Source organism: Mus caroli, chromosome 4 (genome assembly GCF_900094665.2).
Source record: "Mus caroli chromosome 4, CAROLI_EIJ_v1.1, whole genome shotgun sequence".
NCBI classification, from domain to species: domain Eukaryota; kingdom Metazoa; phylum Chordata; class Mammalia; order Rodentia; family Muridae; genus Mus; species Mus caroli.
In genome coordinates this window covers 80594512-80612071 of record NC_034573.1, presented here as the reverse complement: position 1 = coordinate 80612071, position 17560 = coordinate 80594512, and the positions used below count along the sequence as shown (strand labels likewise).

The window sequence follows — 17560 nt, the reverse complement described above, 5'->3', positions numbered from 1 at the left end:
CTCACAAGAGACAGCTATATCNGGGTCCTTTCAGCAAAATCTTGCTAGTTTGTGCAATGGTGTCAGCGTTTGGAGGCTGATTATGGGATGGATCCCCGGGTATGGCAGTATCTAGATGGTCCAGCTGACTTTTATTCTTAACAGATTTAAAATTTTTATTTTCATTTGTGTATGTGTTTGTCTGTCTGTATTTGGGTGTGTGTACTTGAGTACAGGTGCTCATGTAAGCCAGAAGCATTGGATCCTCTGAAGTCAGAGTTACACACACACACACACACACACACACAGAATTTTCTTAGCTATTTTCCTTTTTCACATAATTAGCAATTGTGGGAATGTTAAATATGTATATAGGTAAGATGCTAAAGGTTTGGCTTTGGCATCTGCATAATGCTTGAAATGGAAGGGTCCAGATCATGGTGGGTAGCTGGGGAGGTGACCTCTGTCTTCCCTATGTTGGATGATTGGTTTGCTTTTGAGGCTGTGTAATTATGGTTGGCCTGGAACTCACTATGTAGACAAGGTTGGCTCCAAACTCATCTACCTGCTTCTTCCTCATACATGCTGGGATGTATGTATGCATCACAATACCTACAGGCATGTGCCCTGACATCCAGCCTTACCTTGTTACCCTGGTTAATGTCATTTCAGCCAATAGTTTGACAGGATGATTATTTAGGTCTAGTGCAGTGTGTGCTAGTTAGACAGTATGATAAAGAAACTTCTCTTTTGCTTCCAAATGATCTCCAGGGCTATTAAAATAATAACCATTTGCAGGCACTTTTCATGGCTGGAAAGAGCAATTTGGAGAGGAGATAGACTACTCCTTGGGCCCTGAGAGAATTGTGTTACAGATGGGCAGTGCAACAAATGTCCCTTCAGTTGTGTAGCTGGCCATTAGGCTCAACCACAGGAGAACCACCTAGCAGGAGTGAAGAGTTCCTCACGTGGGCATTTGCACCTGTAAACCAACTGTTTCGTGGCCTGCGAGGAGCGATGTGTAGGACACAGTACAATTCTCAAATAAATAATGCAGTGGTAAAGAGTCAGTGAGCCGCCTGCTTCTCATTAGAGGTCCTGTCTGGCTCTTTTCCTGCAGAATGAGCTAGATTGCTGACACCTGTTTTCCCATCCACCCTGAGGATGTAAAGTGTGCATCAGAAATGACCAAAAGTGCTTCCTCATGTCCCAATCTAGGGAGCTTGGTGCTGCTGCAAGAAGGGGATGGGATGGGTCTCCTTTGTTGGGAGGGGAGATGAACTCAATGGTGGGAAACTGTTGTGCACACTCAACTGGGATCATTGACTTCATTTAGTGGCTTCTGATTGTGCCTGAACTTGTACTCCCACTGGATTGTGCGTTTAGCAAAGGAAAAGGAGAACATGAGAACACCTTGCATACTTCTGAGATAACATAACTATGTGTTCAAAATTTTGAGGGCATTAGAAATGGGTAGAAATAGTCCATTCTTATAACCAAACACATCACTCTTATTAAATTACTTAAGCATGAACTTAGTCCTAAGATACAAAACTCAAGTATATGGCTGGTGTGGTCAATGTCTTGCACATTTCTTTCCATGCATCCGATGTCAACCCCCTTTAAGCATCATAAACTCATTGTAAAAACTGTTGAGCCAGTGGAGCAGCTGCTGCCTGAAGTCCCAGCTAAGGATAGTCTGCAGTTTGCAGTGCACTATGCTGAGTATGGAGGAAATAACAAGAAGCACATGAGATTTAAAGTACTGGCTGTCTACAACTTATATGGGGAGAACAGAGCATGAGGACTATCTCAGAGTACCCCAGCATCCTAGGAAGAAGATACAACCTGCTTCGTAAAGGTGTTAGTGGTTTAAGAAGGAAGAAAACTGAGTTGAGATGTGTTGGATGTAGGACTTGTTCTGGATACTAAAGGATGCGATCATGGAGAGCCAGAGGTGGCATGTATGTGTGAAACTGTTTCTCTGCCAGTCTGTAAACTGTGAAATCAAAGGATATGTCTTTTCTTTAAATAGTGGCAATATTGTCTCCTGACTTGTCTGTGGGACTTAGATGTTATGAATATTGGCCTCTCTTTGTGAACTTGTGGTAAGTGGGGTTAGCTGGTTCATGGCCTTGGTCCAGAGTGAAATTAACTGGCTCATAAAGTGATTGAACTAATGACCTTGGCCTCATTACTACTGTGTTTGAACCAGTTTACTCAATCAAACCTTGTGGAAAGGACAGTGAATGTAGCCATTAGGAGGTCTGTATAGAGGTGAGCAGGGTGACGTCTCCCTTCACTTAGCACCCAGGGGTTTATCTTCTCGCCCTTGACATCTTGTATGTTACTTTCATCTAATACAAATAAGGCTGTTTAAAAAAAATGACATCATGACTCTCCTGTGTGAGTTTTTTAACAAAGTGATGTGTGCGGTCATTTTTCTTACATAGCATCAGACTTTTTGTAAAGGCATTTGTGGTCATTTTCATCTTACATGTCCTGTATCCCATAAATGTACTGATGATGTTTTTTCTTCTTCTCTGAAGTCAGAGCAACCCAGTCCTGCCAGCTCCAGCTCCAGTTCCAGCTCCAGCTTCACACCATCCCAGACCAGGCAACAAGGTATCAACAGCCCCCAGGCCAGTGAAACCTTTCCCCATAGAACATCCCCATGAACCGCCTTATGCCCTATCTTCTACTGTTTTACCATTTGAATGATAACTTGGCTTTTACAAAGTTGTGTTTATTTCCTCTAGGAATGTACTTGAATGTCATTCTGCTAGAGGAGGCTTGAGTCTAGAAAGTGCTCCCCTCCCAGACCCAGGTTCCCACATCAGGTTCCCATTTCACAAATGGATTATAGACACAACCCACTCCAGGGAGTTCCCAAAGGAAATACTCCAGTAAACCAACCTCAGAGGTACTGGCGCAGATGCCCATTCCTCACCCTTGGACACTTCTCATTTATTTCATTTTATTCTTTATATTTTAGTAGACATTTTACTCAAAAGTACAACTACTAATTTTAAATAACACATTTCTCTTCTTATAGTTGTACATTAACCAAAACTCTGCATACATTAAGCCAGAACATACAATGAAGCACATTTTTAATGTGTGTGTGTGAAATCTCCAAAAGTGGGCTGTTTTATTTTTACACAATAGAACAGTGTCAGAGTGTAACTTGTTTTTTAGTATCATACTGAACATCACCATTCGTATTGACCACACCGAATTCTAAGTGGCCTTGTATGCTTTGAAAGAGGATTAAATTGTTGTGTGTATTTGGACTAAGGCTAAGCCTCCAAGAAAATATATAATAAAAGGCCGTGATAGTTTTGGCTATTCAGAAGTCTTGTTTCATTAACTTTCAAAGAAATAAGCCCACTACAAAAGCAGAGGTCTGTGAGCTTGCAGGGAGTCAGTGCATGTTTTAGAACTGAGTACTTAGTGACAGCTCAAATAGCCGGTCCTAGCACAGATTAGATTTTGATAATTGCCTAATCCAGAGGAAAAATAGCCCTGACTTGATTACCTTTACAATCTCCTGTTAAGATTAAAAGTAGCTATTGTTTTCCTCATATACTGAGTAGTAAATGAAGAGGAAATAACAGTAACCAGTGTGTGTGTGTGTGTGTGTGTGTTCAATTTGTCTGGTCCTAAGTAAAGTTAGTTACAGCTTCCCCACCTCCTCTCATGCAATACTGGATACTTTCTGGATCTTCTGGGCATACGATTTATTACATAGTCTTATTTATGCTAATACATGCTGATATTTTGCCAGGAATTTCTTAAAAAGTAAGATGAAAGTTGGCTACAAAACACTGTGCTGAAGCAAGGTTTGCTGTCCAAGATCAATAGGAAAATGGAAGATAGAATGTTACACCATGGAGTTGAAGGACTTTATAACCTGAGCTCAACTGAAATGCTTGCTTGACCTGAAATTGACCTTGAAATAAAAGGAGCAGCTAAACCTTAATAGATCAGAAACTACCACACAAAGGCCGCACTGCCAAGAACCGGCTACAACCACAGTGATTTATTAGTCTCAGCTTTTCAATACATGGATTAACTTAACGAAGCATCCTGTTTACTAATAGATCTATCTGCCTTTGCTTGTGATTTGGAGTGGGAGAACAGGAAATAAAATTGCACAGAAAAAAAAAAACAGATTCTTTAAAAATTTTTTTTAGATTTACTTTATTTTTAGTGTACCGATGTTTTCTTTTGCTTACCCATAAATCTGTGTACCTTGTGAATGCCTTGTGCCTGGTGAGGTCCAAAGAGCATGTTAGAATTCCTGGAACTGGAGTTACAGAGTCAAAAGATACTATGTGGGTGCTGAGAACCAAACTCAGGTCCCCTGGAAGAACAACAAGTGGACTCAGGTCCACTGAGTCCAGAAACCATCTTGACTGCAATCAAAGTTGCAAAGTCTTAACTGTCCAGGGTAATAATTGTTCTTAGCCAGAGGTCATGGCTGCAGGCACTCCCTAGTGTCTACTCTGAGCAAGTGTGTTTGAGTGTTTGTTTCATTTTCTATGGTTCATGTCATTGCTCAGGTCCTTTAAGGTCGATCATGAAAGATCTGCATTCTGATGACAACGAGGAGGAGTCTGATGAGGCAGAGGACAATGACAATGACTCGGAGATGGAAAGACCTGTAAATAGAGGAGGAAGCCGAAGTCGCAGGTAAGAGAGTCCCTGAAGCAGAGCCATGCTGGTTCACTAGGTAAATCACAAAGACAGGAAACGGCTAAACCATGGCAGCAAACGTGTTATAGCAAAGTCGGTAGAATGTTTGCCTGGTAGCCGTGAAGCCCTGGGATTGATCCTCAGCACATTGCCTGTAATCATAATATTTGGAAGGGAAAAGCAGGAGGATCAGAAGTTTAAAGTCATCTTCAGCTATACATCAATTTTGGGGCCAGCCTGGATAACACGAGACCCTGTGTCAAACGAAGGGTTATATTCCTCTGAAATGGGTATGTTTGTGTCCACTCTTACCAGAAACCAGTTTTCCTTTTTCCTTAAAAGAAGAGAGAATCCCCCTGAAACCTTCATAGGAAGATGCCATATCAGACGTGTTTGCTATCTGAAAGTATATGCCACGAAGCAGGTTCATCTGAAGAGTGGCTGTAGACCTGTTGCTTTGGGATGGAGGGTTCCACATGTGAAGAAATGGCATTTGCTGCCTGTGGTTAGGACTACATAATTGGCTCTAGTGAATTATGTTGTGACCTAATTAAAACGAAATTCACCTGTGTGTGTTTTCCAGCAAATAAATTCCTGTTAAGTGCGCTGACAATTAGGTTCCTTAAGTAGCTTTAATGCTACGAGGCATAATTCGACATTAGAAGATGGTAATTCATGTCACTTAGAATTAATAGTCAACTTGAAATTGCTTTGAGGATTTTGTTTATCATCAGGAAAACAAATAGGCATGCACCCTTTAATGTGTTATGAGGAGAAAATATGAATCTACTTGAACTTCAAATCCAATTACGTTTACAATATATTGCAATAAATCTTTCCCCACTATCTATTACTGTGTAGATGGCCCTGAAATACCTAAGACAAACGTAACCCAAGGGGAACAGACTGTGTGTTTCCTCATTGGCATTTCACTGTTGTCCTTTGAGGCAAGCTGCCCATCCACAGGATGCAAACCCTATCAGACCCTTCAGTGACTCTGCCTTACAAAGCTAGACTCAAGACATCTTCCTGCACCTTGACTCCCAGTGCACCTACCTACATTCCTTTTATATAACTGTTATAGACTTGGCCATAGATGCTGTATTCTTTGACCTGACAAAGAAGGAAACTGGTAGGTCAAAAGGATCTTAATAGGAGTTGAACCTTGGTGTTTAAAGGAACTAACTTGGCCAACCAAAACCCAACCACTGGCTGCTCTCCAATTTAATTTATTGAAAACACACGTGCGCGCATGCGCGCACACACACACAAACATGCACACGCACACACATGCATGTGAGCACATACATGCCCTATTTATATAATTTTTCAAGTTCCTATTTTGCAGATCTGATTGGCCGTTTGTTACCCACTTTCTACCCTGTCCAGAATCAGTATGGGATTAGATCACACACATTACTCATTTGTCAGTTGTCTGACATGAATGTACATCAGGGACATGTCTTTGTTTCCCCACCTGACATGTACTGTTAGCACCACGGCTCCACATAACATTTGATCTTCAGAGCACTTGTGCAGTCTCAACTGTTTAATCAGTTTAAATCCTCAGCCTTCCACTTCAGCTGAGCGGCGTTTAAAAGCAGCGCTTCAGCAGAGCACTTCATTAATGTAATTTAGTTAAGAAAAACAAGTTCCATCAGTTTTTGCTAAAAGGACGTCCCAATGTGTCCTTTTTGTTTCCTATCTTGTATCATGTCTGTCTGAATGTATAATAGAGTGAGGATGTGATTGCCTATTCAGAGTGAAAGAAAAACTCTGCTGATTTCTATAGCATTTGCTATCTCCAAGGAGAATGTTATATCAGGTTACTGTATAGCCAGAGAGGGAGCAGATACTGAAGTGCCTTCCTGAATGAGGGCATACATTCAGATGAGCGGAAGGAAGAACCTTCTCTCTAGCTAGGAAAGTTTCATTTTATTCTAAGAAGAAAAAGTAACTAGAGAGAACGTAGTATTTTTATTTTCTCTAGGTGCTGAGAGATACTTTTTCTAAAACAGTGATGTATGAAACACAGTTTGGGTCCAGAGTGTCGTTCTAGTACATGATTGTATCTGTGTCTCACAGTGGAGACCTCGTTGAATCGTGACACAGTAGGAACGATGAATGGTCGGCTTCCCACATAAGCTCAGGAGGTGGCTGAGCACTAGCCTTGGGTCACATTACCGGGCTTTCAACCCTTGAGCATCCATTTTACATATGCAACCAGAGTTGTGGACACATATGACTAAGTCCTGGTTTATTCTGTTGCAAAACTGGGGACACTGAAACACACAGGCAATGGAATCACCTGAGTTGGTTCCAGATACAAGCAAGTACCAACAGATGCCTGCAGTTGTGTGTTAAAAGCAGCCTTTCCATGCCAATGTTTGTGGTCCTTGCTTTTCATAACACTTGTCTGTCGTCTGTCTGTGGCAGGGCATGTGACTTTTCAGTGTCTCTTCGCAGGGTCAGCTTGAGTGACGGCAGTGACAGCGAAAGCAGCTCCGCCTCTTCCCCTCTCCATCATGAACCCCCGCCACCATTATTGAAAACTAACAACAACCAGGTAAACTGGGCTTTGTACTCAGCAAGATTCCGTACAACTATACATGATCATTTTTACCCAGCATATAAATGCTTTACCTCTTCATTGTAAGCTACGTTCCTTGTTATTGTAAACCCATGGCAATCCACAAGCTTAGCATTAGGCACATGGGGTAAAAGCACTTCTGTGTTTGTAAGATGAGTGTGCTTCCCGGATGTATGAATTAAGACATACAGGAAGATACAGTGACACACGATGTTGCCCGTCCTTCCTAACGTCTGCATAGTCTATCCCTAAGCAGTAGATAGGTGACTCCATCAGACACAACATGATTGTTTTGGGTGAGCCTGTTTGACTGGTGGAGGATGCGCTTTTATGTACCCCAGTTTCTTCATTAAGGGACGTTAGCCCCCTGCCGGTTGTTGGAGGGATGACAGTGAGTTTAGTAAAGGCAGTGCACAGCCTCTGCCTGGCACTCACTGTCTGGGAATGTTCCTTTGACCTGTTCAGCCTCCATTTCTCATTCAAGGGAAGAGCACTGTTACTTGGGGGTGCAGAGAATGATTATCAAGATAGAGAAAAGTGATGATCAACGTGCCACACGTTGGGCTAAAAGAAAGCTTATTAGTTTGATAGTCAACTCAGAATATAGATATTTGGGTAAGATCTAAATAGAATTCCGAAAGCCATGATAAAAGAACTAGTGTTAAATGAGTGAAATTGGGGCATTTCCATTATTTACTAAAATAAACCTTTTGCAAACATCATGAATATTGTAAAAGTCCCATTGTGCATTGAGTTGATACTCATTACAGTAAGTTTCTTATCCCTTTATGTAGACAGATTTCCAATGACCTCTGTAATAATTGCTTATTTCAAGTTGCCATGTGAATATTAACATGAAAATTAAAGAGTTACATTTTCTAAAATTATTCCACTTTATAAGTGGCCTGCTATTTAAAATATCTTGCCCCTGAATTAGTGATCTTTGTTTTAGTTGGAAAATGCTGTATTACAGTTGTGAGGGTATTCTCTTTCTTGTATAAAGAAGCAATACACTCACTTAAAATTTAGAATTCATCACTTATAAAAATTCATCTGCCGTATATAAATCCTGCACTGTTGGATAGGAGCAGCCACCTGCATTGTTACAGCTTAGCTGTAGTCCATGGCCTACCTAGGACTGGAGCCCAGCTTCTCACTCTTAGCCTGACTTTGCTGTTATAGCCTGTCCCGGCTTAGCATCCAGCGATGCTGTTTGTCGGCCATCTCACTTTGTAGCATGGCTACCTTCTACCACAAGCCAAGAAAAGTTCAAGAGGAAAAAGATAGAATTAAGACCTTGACATATTTTATATTGAAACTAACCTTGTAAAGGCATTATTTCTGCTTCCAAGGGACAGTATATCAGAATTAGCATTCTTGCAGTAGGAAGATCAAGATGTAGGCACACGCATCTTGTGCTCTCTGCAGTCATCTTTAGCATGTCTTCCAAGCCCTGTGACCTGATGGGCTGCCAGGTAAACCTGGCTCTGACAAGCTCTTATCTTGCCCTTCCTGAATGGATGAGCAAGCTGAATGACTTTGGTTCTTGGGAAAGTATAGAGCCTTTGTCAAAATAGTTACCTGTCTAGCAAACCAAACCCAAACCAAATAGTATCATTTAATCTGGGAGGGTAAAATATGCTTTCTCTCACTCAATAGTATACTACTATTTTTTGAAGTGTTTATTTAATACATGTATCTTCTTACATGCAAATATCATCCTGCCAGTAATATTCAGTTATGTGTCACTTTCACAGTTGCACCCTTGAGCATAAGAACAAAGTACCTATGCTTTCAGGTCATTATGTACAACTGGCATGTGCAGCTCCTCATACCTATGTCTTGAAGCTTAGAGAAAGAAAGTGGTTTTGAAATGTTATTCAGGGATGATTTTTTAACCCCAAATCACTTGCTGTGGGGTCAGGTGTGGTATGATCCCTTTAAGTCAGTGTTCAAAGACATTAAAAAAATATCACTAGTATTGCTGTGCTACGGAGTGTGACAACCAAACCACAAAAGGTACTTAAATTTCATCCTGGAGTTTTTTTAGTATTGTAGCTGAATGTGGAGGTACACTAGAGAGCTCATGTGTGTGAGTATGGGTGAGATAGTGGTCTCCAAATGTTAAGATAAACTACAAAGGATGAAGAAGACAGGAAATACCTGATTTTAAATGTCCAAGTTTTATTCTCCATACTCATTGACTGGCCTATCAGTTTATTTTATAATGCTGTGACAAAATAGGCCCCTCCTAAAAAGCAAACAAACAATTTTAAAGTAAAAAAGGCGTATTGTTGCTCACTGTTTCAGAGGTCACCTGAAACTTGGTCCAGTGTCACCTGGCTCCCTTGTTCTGGGCCTATGAAGAAGTAGAGCGATGCAGTGGGGTTTGTGTGGTGAATCCACATAAACAGGAACAGTGTGAAAATGCTTCACATGGGCATGAAAATAAGATGTAGGCTCCAGGGACCCACTCTCTTCAACCAGATACCTTGTCTAAATGTCTGTCAGTTTACAAACTGACTCTCAATGGACCTATCTATTGATTAAGACAGAGCCCTTATGAGGTAGTCACTTTCTCAAATCCCCACCTTAGAAACATTCTGTAGTAGGAACCAAGCCTTTGCCACAAGAGCCTTTGCGAACATTTCTAGTTCCAAGCCATAAAATTGCCTTTTCCACACTGGATACTGATCTTGCGACTTTGAGTAGCTTTAGACACCACAGAAATGTCCGCTGCCCCATCTCCCATCTCCCCTGGTCTAAGGAGTAGATAAAGTGCTAATTAAGTCAAGTATTTTCTAACTACTGAAGAAAGAACCCAGAGCCACAAGTCAGCAAAGCAAAGAAGTTAATAGAAGTGTCATTAGGAGTTATTAATAGTGGCTAACATAGGAAATGTGCCAGTAGATAATCCATCTGCTGTATGGTTGACTTGTCATTTCTCACAAAGGGGTTCAGAAAAACACAGTCTGGAAAATTTTGATTCCCAAGCCATATCCTCAAATGAAGAACAAAATACTACTAATTGTAATTGTTCTGTTTTAGAGATTACCATGGCTGTTGGTAGCTTAATTCAGTGTTTGGGGTGTCTGCTTTCCTCTGCTCAGTTTACTGGTAAATAACAAAAAATTTTACCATCATTTAATTCAAGAATGGTTCCCCCCACCCACCCCAAACAAAATGCATAAATTACAAACATACAAACAAACAAAACAAACCCCTATCTTTTTAGTCTGGTATAGAATGGGGAGGGGAGATATAAAGATTCCAGGAGGAAGTGATCCACTCAATTCAGCCAATATTCAGAATATCATAAATCACCTATCCGCCTGCCAGGCATGGGTGAATTTCAAAAGAGTCTAGCCAGTTAAACTGGTTTGAAATAAGCCTGCGGAAGACAAGGTGTTGTACTTTTATATTCTAGATTCAGTCCCTGAAGATAAGAAATGATCATAAATAAAACAATTGTCTTCAGTATGGCTCTGGTCTCTCAGAATGAGGTTTTGACAAAGCTGTTTATTTTGGAGCAAGGAGAGATCAAAGAGGGAAGATTAACTGAGCCCTCTCTGGGCAGCCACTCAGTAACTTGAGGCGGGTCACTGACACCCGGGGCTTTTGTTCCTGCTACCATAGCCTCAGAAGAAAGAAACCAGGATTTCAATGTATTTTGGCCTTCTGTGTTGTTGCACTTTCGGAATGTGTGGGGTTGGATTTAAGCAGCCCAAATGTTCTACCTATTTTCTGCTTTGAAGAGAGGTTGCGGGATTGTCTGAACCTAACTTGTAAAGTCCCTTTGCAAATATAGCATTTCCAGACACTTGGGGGAGAAAGAGTGGGGGATGGGGCCGTGGGAGGGGCAGATGTGATGGGAACAAATTCGGTTCTCTGAAGCACAAGGCAAACCTTCAGGGATGCTTTCTCCTCCCTGCCTCAAATCTCAGCCAATTGTCCCTGTGTGGCCCAGCCAGGCTCCCTTGGCCAGGAGTGCCATCTACTGACCTACTTACTCCAGGTCTCTGTGCTGGTTCTACCCTCGAGGTCTCATTTCCAGCAACAATAAAGAGAAGGAAATTGCAAATGCTGTGGAGATTTTTAGCATATTAAAAATGATTGCCTTGCCTATGTTATTTGGCGATTTTCTTCTGTTGCCAGAAGGGTAGTAGGTTAAGTTCGCCTGGACAAATCAGTCATTTGCTTATTTTGATGTTAAAAATGAAGGCTTAAATGTGAATCTCAGGCAACACTGTTAGAATGTATGTTAGATCCATTATTTTCAACTCAAAGAGAAATATTTTATTTAGGAGTATTCATTTATGCCCGAACCACCATGGCCCTATTATCACCAAATAGAATACTTACTTATTAGAAGCATAAAATTTTGTAGCTGGATGGGAATGCAGACATTATCTTGTTTGTCTCTCTCATTCACTTTTGGAGGCCCTAAGATGTTAAATGAGACGCAAGTCAGCCAGTCCCATGCACTTGTCATCACAAATTAAAGGTGAACCTACTCTTGAGATCTTTTGTATACTATATAGTAGAGAGGACACTGTAGATTGAATTAGGACAGGAAACAGCATAGGAAAGAGTAGGAGGAATATGGGACTTTAAAGAACATCCTTAGCATTTTCCTCTTTGATATTAGTTTCTGATTATGGGATTTAGGTTATAATGAGAGAATATAAATTGCTTTTTATATTTATGCATATTCATAAGCACTCATCGTTAATAAATGCATTTATCCTCAGCCTTTTCAAGCTATGGGCTATTTAAAAATATTCCTCCCAGAACCTACCATTTTGAAGATCATGTGTAGTAAGTCAGTTGTATTTAATAAGTAGTAGTATTCTCTGTTAATTATGACCATAGCTCCCCACCCAAGCTTTGCACAGTATGTGAAGCTACTGCACATGACCTGGGTCACAGTTGATCCAGAAGGAAGAAAAGATGCTTGGCATTGAACATACATAACCACATCATTTCTTCAACCATGGCTGTTTCTGCCATGGAAGGATTCCAGACCACAACTAACGGATGGCCACCTTCACTCCCAAAGCTGTGTCCATCCGTTTAATGGAGTAAGCTCCTAGCATCTGAAAGGCAGGTGTCCCAGAGGGCAAGGGTTCTTTTTATCATCCCTGGCCCACCAACCACTAAGACTCAGGCTGAAGCTGCAGAATAAGCAGGAAAGAAGTCCGCCAGCCGGGATTGCAGTCTCAAAATAACTCAGCTGCTATGCATGTGTGAGTGCTGTCAAGAAAGCAAAGCACCCTGGGAAGCTTAGATCCCTGTCCTTAGCATCAACGCTTTCCTGAGCTCTTCCGCCCTGACCCAGCATTTAATATACCATTTATTTTCAGGGGTTTTGGTGGGGGGGTGTTAAACAAGATTAGAAAGAAGAAAAAATGTATAACAAAATGCTGTTTGGGGAACAGTGTTATTATGCATCTTGAGTGCCAGTTTATATGGGTAGCTACTAGAAGGTGCTTGAAATGAAACTTACTAGTGTTTTCTTTGATCCCTAGATTCTTGAAGTGAAAAGTCCAATAAAACAAAGCAAATCAGATAAGCAAATAAAGAATGGTGAATGTGACAAGGTAGGTTTCCGGGTCGTTCCTGGGAGTACTGGAGCCTGGCATGTGTTGCTTCTCTGTGTTCCCTCGGTCATTGTTGTTTGCCCCTCTTCCCTTCTCCATCAGAAGTAGCTAAGGCTCCCAAGTGAATTCTTCATTGCTGTGCTTTGTAGTTCCTTTTTCCCTGTCTTGCTTTGTTGCTGTTGTTGTTGTTGTTGTTGTATCTTCAGTCTTAAGCATGGCCTTATGATACCATTTGTCAGGATTCCCACATTACCAAGGAACTTCAGGCATAGCACATTGGGATATAGGAAGTTTGTAGCAGAGCAAGTAGAGCAAATCACACACATACATAAATAAGATACCTGACCCCTATGCAGTAAGCTTTCTCAGTGTGTGTATGATGTCACCTGCTATGGGTGGGGTTTAACAAGTCAGTAATTTCCCCCTTTGCCTTTGCTGAAGTTGACCCTGAGGCATGCATGCAGTCAGCTAACAAGGACTCATGAGCCTGGACATATGGAAGAGAGGTTCAGCTACCCTTGAAGGAGAGCTGCCAGGACATAGAACTGATTTGTAGCGATTTCTGCATTTCATAAAATATTCCATACTTTAATCATTGGCTGGCGTCATTTGGAATACCTGAGAACTTTTTTTTAAATCCCTCTTATTAAAAATTTTTCCTAACACAATACTTCCATGTTCAAACTTGGGTGTTTTTCTTTGTCTAAAATTTTCTGAGATTAAAGAATTAAAAATGAAAACAGGAGCTGGGCGTGGTGGTGCACGCCTTTAATCCCAGCACTCGGGAGGCAGAGGCAGGCGGATTTCTGAGTTCGAGGACAGCCTGGTCTACAAAGTGAGTGCCAGGACAGCCAGGGCTACACAGAGAAACCCTGTCTCGAAAAACCAAAAAAAAAAAAAAAAATGAAAACAGCCTCTGCTGTCATTAGATTAAACCAAATATGTAGTCTTGGATTTCCAGCATTCTTTGCAGAGTCCTTGTTGTGGGAGACTGAGTCTGCTCACTTGAATGATGCTGAGAGCAAATAGGCTCAATAATTTCCCTCCCTCATTTTAAGGCACGTTTGATAAAGGTCAAAACTAGGCTTAGAAACATCACCATCAGAACCCTTTAAGCATTGAGCCTAGGACAAGCCTTCAGAGTCTGCCCAGATGATTTTTTTTAAGATTAATTTTATCTTAATGTGTGTATGTGTATGTGTGTCTATATATGGGCATGTACACATGAGTGCATGTGCCTATGGAAGTCAGAAATGGATATCAGATTGCCTGGAGCTGGAATTACAGGCAATTGTGACCCACCTGGACGAGTGCTGGGAACTGAATTTGGGTCCTCTGCACGAGCAGTACATGATCTTACCTGCCAAGCTGTCCCTGCATGTGTGTTCTTACTTGCCAATTGCCTTTTAAAGTTTTGTTCTTTGGGGAACACCCTTCTCTTTCAGGCATACCTAGATGAGTTGGTAGAGCTCCACAGAAGGTTAATGACACTGAGGGAACGACACATTCTGCAGCAGGTGAGAAGTGCTTTTGGACACAACCCTACACCCCCAAACCTCAAGACCTAGTCTGTCCTGGGAAGTGTGGCAGCTCTTGGATGCCGCTGCAGCCTCACGCCTTCAGAATGGGCACTGTGCCTGCAGGGACATCTGTGGAGGACTTAACTATCTGAGGCTACCGGGGTGCCCTTAGGGCTTTCATCCACACTCCGAAAATCTGAGGGCTCATGGAATACTACCAGACACAGTGCTCCTTCCTACCAGTCTGTGGTCCATGTGCTGAGAGGAGGGACAGGGGGTGTAGAAACTTTGGAGACCAGCCTTCTGGTCTCATAGGAAAACAGTGATAAGAATTTGAGCCAAGGGTTGTAAACATTTGTGATTCAATTTGGTAACCTTTTGCCAAAGCTATTCTACGGAAAATAAATATTTTTTTCATTTCCCTTATCTAGTAGCAATAAACGTTGTATTATCATGGACTCAACTGTGGAATGGTCATAGCACGAGGAAACTTCTTTTAGTACAGTGTGATGTTGCGAGAAGATAAGAGGGATGTTTTAGTTTTGGTACAAGTACAGTTCATGCTTTTATTCCTTTCACAGTAGCTATTGATAAGGTAATTTTTCTTTAACTCATGGGGAGGCGGTGTGTTCCAGATTCCATAGTAGATTTGTGCATTCCTTCACTTTCACATTTTTACGACTTTAAAATGACTTGAAATTAGCACCTCATCTCCTTCAGTGGTATAGGAGCTATTCTTTTTTAATGCTGATAGCTGATGGTTGTGTTTATATTCTATGCATATCTCTGCTTCAGTCTATAAACATTTTTCAAATTTTCCAACTGCTCCTGTTGGTCTAAAAAGCTTTTAACCCTTATAGAATTTTAAATAATATACTTTGTCTATAGATCTCTCAATTGTAAATACATTCTATGTTTTTCATTTCTTTTTAAATGAGCATAGATGGGGGAACTGGGTTTGAGTGGCTTTAACTAAGGCAAGCCTAGCACTTTACTGGTAGTCTTTCCACTCACCTCTCATGTTGCCAGACTTAAACACCCTTTGAATACCAAATTCCACTCACTTCCATCAGGTAGAGGAATATTACCTACCTATGTGTACCTTCCATTATTCTAGTCATTTCTGGGTTACTTCTTTTTAAATATTAATTTATTTATGTATTTTATGTATATGAGTACTCTGCCTTCATGCACATCAGAAGAGGGCAGCAGATCTCATTACAGATGGTTGTGAGCCACCATGTGGTTGCTGGGATTTGAACTCAGGACTTCTGGAAGAGCAGTCAGTGCTCTTAACCCCTGAGCCATCTCTTAATCCCCTCTGGGTTACTTTGTATGCCTAATACAATGCAAATGCCATGAAAATCATTGTCATCTTATATGTTATAGGAAGAAATGACAAATTCAATATGGATACATTCCTCCCACCCCCACCCCCCAAGTATTTTCAGTCCATAGTGTGCTGTATCTGAGGACAAAGAATCTGGGAATACAGGGGACCAACCCTCCTTCAGTTTTCTTCTATAGAACAGAACATTGCTCATTGACTAAATGCTGATGGCAGATCTGCTAGTTGGTCTTCCTAACTAGTTCTGCTAGTTGGAACTTCTGTTCTCAAATAGTAACTCTTAAGTCACTAAAGACCAACTGTTAGAAAAAGCTACTGATGTCTACCTATGGATTTCATGGGAAATAGATACAGGTGTTGTCAGGCTTGAACGAGAAGGCTGTTGGGCAAGGTCTCACCTGGGAATATCATCGACATCTCCCATCTAATGTTCTTTATTTTGACCTTTGAAAGACATGTGAGTGAAGGTGGCTTCCTTGAGAATTGTATTCAAGTGCATTACTTTAGTATTCTATAGGGAAAGAGTAATATGTATGAATTCTTAACCTAGCATATAGGTGCCCCAGGACACATAGCATTTCACCCTAATGGCATTCCCAGGCCAGTTGAAAGCTCTGTCTTTGGCCATTTGCCTTGTAATACAACCGAGGCCTGTGGTTCTAATACCATGATGTATGTGCCCTGTCATGGCTTACTGCTTAATTAATTCATACTGTAAAACATTGCACAGTGGAGGCCTGGTGTTATCCTCCACCTTGAAGGCTGCTCATCTGATAAAATGCATTCCACAAAGTCTATGTAACCTCAGCTGTGCAGACCTGAACATCTAAACCGAAACTTCTGTTGAGGCCAGGATAACATCCTTGGTTTCTTCCCAGTGGCTATTCCCAAAATCTATTCTGACAATTTTATTTGCCCCACAAAACTAATTAGTAGAATTATTTTACTCTGGGGGCATACTGCCCTGCCTCTCAACACCTAATTTCATGAAAATAAAGTATTAGATCAGGAAAGACTGTATTACGAAGCCTCTTTTCCACTGGGTTAAAATGTAGTAGACACAAAGCAAGAGAGCGAGTATGTAGCCTGGATTAATAATTTGATTTCCTTGTTAAACTACACACTCCATATTATTTTTCAGAATGAGGCTGAACATTTGTGGCCTTTTCAGCAATTCAGCCTGGGTTTGTATTCTATACATGTGTGGGGGAGGGGGGAGGGAGCAGGTAGTAAGAAGAAAGTTAGAAAAACCAGGGGCTTCCTTAAAGTACAGTTTATCAATTTAGATACCATCTAGTTTTCTTGTAGCACGATCAGTGAGGTTGGAGGGATGAGTGGTATATTGGAGTATTTTTAACAAAACAGAGAACTTTGCCGGAGAAGCAGTCTGCTGTAACTGACTACTTCTGTTTGGAGAATTACCTGCCACACCCGAAAGCCCCCCTGTAGACTAAAACCTGGTCTTTCTGCTAACTCAGGTGGGCCTCCTGTTTTTATGCGCCAGTAAGATTTCCTATGTACAGGTGAAAGACCCGAGGTACAACAGACCAACCCATCCTAGACAGAGAAAACCAAAGCAAAGTTTGTGCATGCCTTCCCACTCAGTAAGCAACCACCATGGGTGGTAAGAACTTGCCCTGCTACTTGAAAAACATAATCAGACTAATTTTTTATAATTAAGAAAATTTTTAATTTTTTGTAATTAAATTTTTATAATTGAAAATGGCTTGAAAGAGGGAGTCACAGAAATAGCAAATAGCTCTCACCCTGTTAACACAAACCAAAACAACTAGCAGCTGTGTGGTAACCCCTCCCCCCTCCCCCA

At 41.2% G+C, this 17560-nt stretch overlaps 1 protein-coding gene across 2 annotated transcripts in view; it reads left to right on the top strand.

Moving 5' to 3' along the window:
* The window catches only part of Mllt3 (MLLT3 super elongation complex subunit), a 261527-nt gene that overhangs the window by 234883 nt on the left and 9084 nt on the right, over positions 1-17560 (top strand). For both annotated transcript variants that reach the window (XM_021159575.1, XM_029475724.1), the window contains exons 6-10: positions 2529-2604; positions 4545-4674; positions 7144-7243; positions 12796-12867; positions 14313-14384. In XM_021159575.1, the coding sequence (XP_021015234.1) occupies positions 2529-2604; positions 4545-4674; positions 7144-7243; positions 12796-12867; positions 14313-14384 (450 nt within the window). The remainder of the gene's footprint in view (positions 1-2528; positions 2605-4544; positions 4675-7143; positions 7244-12795; positions 12868-14312; positions 14385-17560) is intronic.